Source organism: Chelonia mydas, chromosome 1 (genome assembly GCF_015237465.2).
Source record: "Chelonia mydas isolate rCheMyd1 chromosome 1, rCheMyd1.pri.v2, whole genome shotgun sequence".
Classification (NCBI taxonomy): Eukaryota; Metazoa; Chordata; order Testudines; family Cheloniidae; genus Chelonia; species Chelonia mydas.
Window position 1 is genome coordinate 2,069,403 of NC_057849.1, and position 8,936 is coordinate 2,078,338.

At 49.0% G+C, this 8,936-nt stretch overlaps 1 protein-coding gene across 1 annotated transcript; it reads left to right on the forward strand.

The window, feature by feature from the left end:
* Positions 1-1,023: 1,023 nt before the first annotated feature.
* Positions 1,024-1,971, forward strand: LOC119565137 (olfactory receptor 52M1-like). Its single transcript, XM_037889563.1, has one exon. The coding sequence runs from the start codon at positions 1,024-1,026 to the stop codon at positions 1,969-1,971; it is 948 nt and encodes a 315-aa protein (XP_037745491.1).
* Positions 1,972-8,936: the final 6,965 nt, after the last annotated feature.

The following is an 8,936-nucleotide window of genomic DNA, read 5'->3' on the forward strand; positions in this document are numbered from 1 at the left end:
TGGATCACTGTTGAGGATAGCATCCACCTTCCTAGAAAAACAGCAGGTCTGTGGCACATCACCACAGATACTGTTTGCCTCCCTTGCCTTCTGGTTCGCGTGCCTCAGCTCCTTCCCCTTCGCTGTGCACTGCAGTGTGTCTTGATCACAGCTCTTTTCCCACAAGCTGCATGAAATCTTCTCGTAGGTATTGACATTCCTACGGCTGGAGCGCAGCTGGGACGGCACAGCCTCCCCTCCGCAAATACTGAGCAGATCCAGCAGATCCACAGTGGCTCAAGCTCTGAGCCGCCATGGCCACCTGGGAAGACGTGATGTGAGCACTCCACACCCAGCAAACAGGAAGGGGAATTTCAAATTTTCCGAGACTTTAAAGGGGGATGGGCGGAAGCTGTTCACCTCGATGGAGGGGAGAGGAGTTGAAACTGTTCACCAGGTCACTCAGGATGGGCAATGTGGGACGCCTTCCAGAGCCTATTTCAGCTATAAAATCAACAAAACTTTTCCATAAAAAGCCTTAAACCTCTTGTCAGGGTGGTTAGATTCTGTCACTGAAACTGAGGAGTTCCGTCGTTGAAAGTGGCTTTGCAGTGTGTACAAAGCCACTGTTTCTTCGTCAAAAGCTGCTTTTTTGCAAAAAAACTTGACATTGTAGCCAAGGCCTAAGGAACAATGATGGATAACCAGTATCCACACTTGTGTTTCCTGCTGGTGCCCAGTAAGGTTTCCCACACCATAATGTGTGGGAATTATTGAGACAGGGAGCACCATAAAATATGAAATTGAGATTAATAAGGTCATTTGTTCATAGTTCATTTCTCTGAATTATGAATATGTCTTTTTTCAGTGTGTGAAGAGCGACCAATCTGCTTCACCCGTGAGAACAGCCCCCAGTAGTGCCTGCATTGTCTCATTAACATTGTCTCTCCATCCAGGTAGTTTTACTGTGACCATCACTCTGGGCATATACAGGACGTCACGGAAACACGTGGTACAAGCAGGAGACACCTTCTCTCCTACTCCATGTCAGATTCCAACACAACTGAATTGATGAACCCCTCCACCTTCATCCTGATGGGCATTCCTGGCCTGGAGGCAGTCCACGTCTGGATCTCCATCCCCTTCTGCACCATGTACACCATCGCCGTCTTGGGGAACTTCACTGTCCTGTGCATCGTGAAGAGGGAGCCGAGCCTCCATGCACCCATGTACTATTTCCTCTGCATGCTGGCTGTCACCGACCTGGTCCTGTCCACCTCCATCCTTCCCAAAATGCTGAGCATCTTCTGGTTCAATTCCAGGGAGATTGATTTCAGGGTCTGCCTCACCCAGATGTACTTCATTCACTGCTTCTCAGTGATGGTATCTGGGATCCTTGTGGCCATGGCTTTTGATCGCTACGTGGCCATCTGCCATCCCCTGAGACATTCCACCATCCTGACATGCCCCCTGGTGGCCAAGATTGGCCTGGCCGTGGTTCTGCGCAGTGGCATGGTCGTACTGCCCTTTCCCATCCTAGCGAGGCAGTGGCCATATTGCAGAACCAACGTCATCCCCCAGCCGTACTGCGCACACATAGCTGTGGTGAGCCTGGCCTGCGCCGACACCCGTGTTAGTAGTTACTACGGCCTCTTTGTGTTATTCTGTGTGTTGGGTCTGGATGGCATTTTTATTGCCGTATCCTATACCCAGATCCTCAGGGCCATCTTCAGCCTCCCCACAAAAGATGCGCGGCTCAAGACTTTGGGGACCTGTGGCTCCCACATTTTTGTCATTTTAGCCTTTTTGATCCCCAGTCTCATCATGTCCCTCATGCACAGATTTGCCCAAAATGTGCCCCTGCATTTCCACGTTCTCATTGCCAATGTGTACCTCTTGCTGCCCCCCGTGTTAAACCCCATCATCTATGGGGTGAAGACCAAAGAGATCCGGGTAAGGCTGCTCCATCTGTTTACTCATACAGGGGCCTAAGTTTTCTCCTGGTGCTCTGGCTCTGAGACTGAGATCTGGACAGAGCTGGCTGATGACATGGTTCTGGGGCCCCTTCCCTGAATCACATACTGGACAGTCAAAGTGACATTAAATCCTTTCCTGGCCTTTCCGTGCTGTGTCAGGGTGACAAACTGAGTAATCTTTTTGTGTACAACTCATTCTCCCATAGGATCACCACCTTTCTAATTGCTTTTAACTGGACCTCTGAGGCCCCACACCCAGCCCTGCCTATTCCCCAAGGCCCTGCTCCCTGCCCCACCTCTTTCCACAAGGCCGCTTCCCCTCTCCCACATATTCCCCAAGGCCCCGCTCCATTCTCAACATCTTCTCCCAGAGCCCCACCCCTGTTACTCGCTCCCCTCCTCTCCAACCCCATCTACTTGCTGGTTCATCTCCACCTTCCTCCTCCCCAGCCTGGGCTCCTTCTTCCCCGGGGCTGGGACGGGACCTGCTTCAGCCTGGCAAGGACCCTGCAGGGACGATGCAGCAGGCCGGCCAGTCCGGAGCAGAGAGGGAAGCAAGGAAACCGTATAAAATCATCTGTGGGTTTGGAGCAGGGCTGAGAGGCAGGCAGCCGAGATTGTGCATCATTCAGCATGTGGGCCCGAAAGCTCAGCTGCAAAGTCCTGAGGGCAGAGACCATCGTGTGGCTCATTTCCTCAGCTTTCAGCGATAGTCTCAAGTTGCAGTGGGGGAGATCTAGGTTGGATACTCGGAAACACTATTTCACTAGGAGGGTGGTGAAGCACTGGAATGGGTTCCCTAGGCAGGTCGTGGAATCTCCATCTTCGAAGTATTTAAGGCCTGGCTTGATAAAGCCCTGACTGGGATGATTTAGTTGGGGATTGGTCCTGCTTTGAGCAGGGGGTTTTACTAGGTGATCTCCTGAGGTCTCTTCCAACCCTAATCCTGTATGATTCTATGGTTTGTTCCTGCTGGTGGGGGGCCTGTGGCTGGCAGGGTCCCAGCAATAGGGATGGGCTGGGAGCCCTTTGCCCTGAGCCAGGCCTCGGGGTCAGGCAAGGGATCAGCTTTGAAGCTAGGAGGACAAGAGCTGAGAGAGGCGGAGGGATCAGCCCCTGCATTATCTGGGAAGGCGGGATGCTGGGCAGAGGCCGGGGTGGCTGCGGGAGCTCTCACAGAGGGAGATGAATGGCACAGGTACCATTAGCTGGCAATTTACACGGCACCTTATCTGGAATGACAGAGCACCCACTGCGCAGGCGCTGAAGCTGAACGGTGAAGCTGAGTCTAAGATAGCTTCACTCAGAGCGTTTTGATCACTGCATCTGGAAGTTCTTTAGCGAGGCTGCTCGGCAGCGTTCTTCCCGTGTCATGGGTGGGCCGAACCACACGGAGGTCAAGTGATTTACTCAAGGCCACACAATGAATCGGTGGCAGAGCTGAAAATAAAAATCAGGAGTCCTGACTCCCCCCACCCCCCCAGCACCACACAGTTCAGGATTCTGCCTTGTCTTGTGTGTTTACCAGGGACCACACGCTGCTGGAACTCTACAGAGCGCATACAGGCCAACAACGTGCTGAAAGGAGCCACATCAGGGCAGTGTGTGACTCTGCAGCCCTGAGTAGGGCCTTTCGTTAGCAGCACACTAGACATAACAAATCATCATCTCCATTCAATGCAGAGAGAATGTGCCCAAGGTCACCAGCGCATCTGGGGAAGAGCTGGGATGCTTCACTCCCAGCTCCCTGGCCTCTGCAGATGCTTCATCTCTAGTTAAATGTCTTGGGTCAAATCCTCAGCTGGTGTAAGTGGGAGCAGCCCCACTGATATCAGGGGAGGTCCCCACACTAGAGAACCCAACAGAGAGACAGCACCATGAATCTGTGCTGCAGCATGGACCACACGAGCCAGGTCTGAGACGCTAAACAAGGGATTGGCAGCTGGGGACTCTGGGCTTGTTTCCTGACTCCAGACATTTTCCTTTCTGCTGCCTCAGTTTCCCCATCTATAAAAGGGGGATACCTCTGGGAGTAGTGAGCAATACTGTCTGTAGAACCCATCAACAGTAAATTCTGTCCATGTGTGACCGTGCTTCAGAGGGACATGGCTGAGGATGCCAAACTGAGGAAAACTGCTGAGAAAGAGGCTGGTGGTTATTCTACTATTACATTAAACCAGGACAGTAACAAACAAACTTCTGTCTCACCGCACTGGTTAACTAGACACATCCCAGCCCTTGGCTCACCACCCGGACACTGGACTCCATGAGGAGCAGACAGTGAAAACCAATTTCCACCACATAGCGAGTCCTTCTCATCCAATGAAACCAGCCACTTATGCAGGTCAATCTATCACTCAGATCTTACCCAATAAGACCACTTCTGCCATCCCTGTAGCAATTGAAAAAGATAAGTTTGATAATAAAAGAAATCAAGAAGAGTTATAAATGGTTATTAGATCAGATCCATCCCAGGGGTTTTTCATGGTTCAGAGATCAGCATCACAGCAGTGATGGAATAAACTGCTAGCTTGCAAAAGTCTCTCTAGAAATAACCAAAGCAGACTGGGGGTTATTAGTCCTTGTTCAGAGCTTCCTTGTTAGATATCCAGTGCAGAGAAATGAAGACAATACAGAGATGTCTCTGGGGTCCTTTTATATTCTCTGCCCTGTGCTTGGAGTATTACTGTCCCAGACAAAGCCCATTCCCATACATCGCCAATATGAAGAACATCGGACACAAGGATGATACATGCAGATACACAGGAGAATCGTACTTAGCAAATCATAACTTTCCCATGGACACCTGAAAGGACATAATTTGTACAACCTTTGTTGCAATTATATAACCGTGGTAGCAACAGTGATAAAAATGGTCATATTCAATCATGCAGCATGACACCATGTGCCCGCCCCCTGACGGTGCAACAGCTGCTAGCCACCTAAGCAAGGCGCATTGCCTGGGTTCGAGCAGGGCAAGCAGCTTGAACACTAGAGCCACTTGAGAATGGGAAGAGCAGATAAAAATCTGTTTTGCCACAGGGAGTCTGCTCCTGGTACAAAGAAAGGAGGAAAGAGTTCTCGAAAAGTGAGACGTGGACGTTCGTGTACTTGGCTGTTTCCTCCAAGCATCACCAGCCAGTCCAATTGGCTTTGAACAACCTGCCCATACAGAGGTTCTTTTGAATGTCCCTGTGTTTTCTGGGACTAGCCCAAGGACAGAACTCCTGGGATGGGATACCCGGGGTGTAAGCAGGACTGTGGGACAGCTGAGCCCTCCGTCCCAGCAACCTGGGGTATCCCTCTCTTATGTGATGCTGAGTCAAGCCACAAAGCTCTGGCAGGTCCTGCACTTACACAGACATCCACAGGCATGTGGGGATAAGCCGAGAGTGCTGAAGGAGTTGGCGGCTGTGATTGCAGAGCCCTTGGCCATTATCTTTGAAAACTCGTGGCGAACGGGGGAAGTCCCGGATGACTGGAAAAAGGCTAATGTAGTGCCAATCTTTAAAAAAGGGAAGAAGGAGGATCCTGGGAACTACAGGCCAGTCAGCCTCACCTCAGTCCCTGGAAAAATCATGGAGCAGGTCCTCAAGGAATAAATCCTGAAGCACTTACACGAGAGGAAAGTGATCAGGAACAGTCAGCATGGATTCACCAAGGGAAGGTCATGCCTGACTAATCTAATCGCCTTTTATGATGAGATTACTGGTTCTGTGGATGAAGGGAAAGCAGTGGATGTATTGTTTCTTGACTTTAGCAAAGCTTTTGACACGGTCTCCCACAGTATTCTTGTCAGCAAGTTAAGGAAGTATGGGCTGGATGAATGCACTATACGGTGGGTAGAAAGCTGGCTAGATTGTCGGGCTCAACGGGTAGTGATCAATGGCTCCATGTCTAGTTGGCAGCCGGTGTCAAGTGGAGTGCCCCAGGGGTCGGTCCTGGGGCCGGTTTTGTTCAATATCTTTATAAATGATCTGGAGGATGGTGTGGATTGCACTCTCAGCAAATTTGCGGATGATACTAAACTGGGAGGAGTGGTAGATACGCTGGAGGGGAGGGATAGGATACAGAAGGACCTAGACAAATTGGAGGATTGGGCCAAAAGAAATCTGATGAGGTTTAATAAGGATAAGTGCAGGGTCCTGCAATTAGGATGGAAGAATCCAATGCACCGCTACAGACTAGGGACCGAATGGCTAGGCAGCAGTTCTGCCGAAAAGGACCTAGGGGTGACAGTGGACGAGAAGCTGGATATGAGTCAGCAGTGTGCCTTTGTTGCCAAGAAGGCCAATGGCATTTTGGGATGTATAAGTAGGGGAATAGCGAGCAGATCGAGGGACGTGATCGTTCCCCTCTATTCGACACTGGTGAGGCCTCATCTGGAGTACTGTGTCCAGTTTTGGGCCCCACACTACAAGAAGGATGTGGATAAATTGGAGAGAGTCCAGCGAAGGACAACAAAAATGATTAGGGGTCTAGAGCACATGACTTATGAGGAGAGGCTGAGGGAGCTGGGATTGTTTAGTCTGCAGAAGAGAAGAATGAGGGGGGATTTGATAGCTGCTTTCAACTACCTGAAAGGGGGTTCCAAAGAGGATGGCTCTAGACTGTTCTCAATGGTAGCAGATGACAGAACGAGGAGTAATGGTCTCAAGTTGCAATGGGGGAGGTTTAGATTGGATATTAGGAAAAACTTTTTCACTAAGAGGGTGGTGAAACACTGGAATGCGTTACCTAGGGAGGTGATAGAATCTCCTTCCTTAGAGGTTTTTAAGATCAGGCTTGACAAAGCCCTGGCTGGGATGATTTAACTGGGACTTGGTCCTGCTTCGAGCAGGGGGTTGGACTAGATGACCTTCTGGGGTCCCTTCCAACCCTGATATTCTATGATTCTATGATAAAGGCAGAAGCAGGCCGTATGGCTTTGTTTGATAGGTACGTTCTCATATTTTCCCCTTCCCTGTTGCTTGAAAGGATTGATAAGCCCTACAGCTGCATGAGAAATGTAGTGGTCTCATGAATACTCTTTGTGTAAAAGAAGTGTTCTCTCCCCGCCCCTTCCTTTCCCAGCTACCCAGCCAAGCCCTGGGTCGTGGCCCCTTCCTCCTTCCCCTGAGAACCACTGATTTGGGAAATGTGGAGCAACAGATTATTGCAAAGAAATGTATTTTCAAGGTAAAAATGCCTGTATAACATGCGTAATGCTGTGAACAATAGAGAGGGGTGGGTGTTAGGGGGTTTATTCCTTCACCCACTTACTTCCCTGGTCCTTCTCGCATGAACAGAGAGCAACAATACCCGAAGTCCAAAGGTGCAAACAATTCAATGTTTATAGGGGTGAACTTCCAGCAAGCATGATTCCAGTTTCCTCCCTTGGTGTCCCCCTTCCCAGCTCTGACACCACAGAGCCTTACACCTGTGTCCCTGTTCCCATTCCTGCCCTTAGCCAAACATGATTCCAATTTCCCCAGCCCCATTCCCTGTTCCCATTTCCCCCCACACACACCCACCCACTTCCTGATTGACTGCAGACTATATAGTAAAAGTTGAATTCTGCTTAGCTATACCTTAACCAATCATTTTCCTGAAATTTAACTAACCAATCCTAATATCTTGTAACATGATTATGTAACCAATTATATCCCACCACCTTAATTAGTTTACACCCAGCAAAATTAATTATACAGCAGACAGAAACAATCACAGAACCGGACAGAGATGATACAGACAAACAATCGGGAAATGGGGACTACAGTGATAGAACAACACAAAAATGAGGATTTCACATCCCAGCTATGGATAAGTGAGTTCTTGCGAGACAGGATGCTATCAAACTAAGTTTCCTTTTACATTTTCTAGGCACTTCCCTTTCTCTGGAGGTGATAGGATACAATCCTGTCCTGATAGTGCCTAACAGCCCAATAGCACCTGATTTCAATGAGACTAGGCCCTGGTCTACACTAGGACTTTAGGTCGAATTTACTAGCGTTAAATCGATGTAAACCTGCACCCGTCCACACGATGAAGCCCTTTTTTTCGACTTAAAGGGCTCTTAGAATTGATTTCCTTACTCCACCCATGACAAGTGGATTAGCGCTTAAATCGGCCTTGCCGGGTCGAATTTGGGGTACTGTGGACACAATTGGACGGTATTGGCCTCCGGGAGCTATCCCAGAGTGCTCCATTGTGACCGCTCTGGACAGCACTCTCAACTCAGATGCACTGGCCAGGTAGACAGGAAAAGAACTGTGAACTTTTGAATCTCATTTCCGGAGACTGCAGGAACTGTGGGATAGCTACCCACAGTGCAATGCTCCGGAAGTCGACGCTTGCCTTGGTACTGTGGAAGCACTCTGCCGAGTTAATGCACTTAGAGTATTTTGTGTGGGGACACACACAATCGACTATATAAAAATGATTTCTAAAAACCCGACTTCTATAAATTTGACCTAATTTCGTAGTGTAGACATAACCTAGTTTGGAATGTGAGGAGGTGACCAGTCGCTTCCCAGTTTATGGCTGCCTCTGCTGCTTAGCCAAAGGCCTTAGCCTAAGAACAGGGCCTCAGACTGTCACAGGGAGAGAAGGCCCTTACACCGGCAGACAGTGATTTTGATTCTTTCTTTTATGCCTCTAACTAGCCAAGTGATAAGAATACATGTAAATTCTTCAAGTACAGGCCTTTACCACCAGGCCTGAATAGCTATATCCTAACAGTGGGTATACTAATGATATGGGTGTTTCTTTTACTTAATAAGGGGTTTGTAGGTGTTGTAACGGATGTAGGTGTTTACATACTAACTTAGATAAGAAGAGTGTTCTGTAAGTAATACAAAAACAATGAGGAGTCCGGTGGCACCTTAGAGACCAACAGATTTATTTGGGCACAAGATTTCATGAGTAAAACACCCACTTCTTCAGATGCATCTGAAGTTTTTTTTTTTTTTACCCACAAAAGCTTATGCCCAAATGAATCTG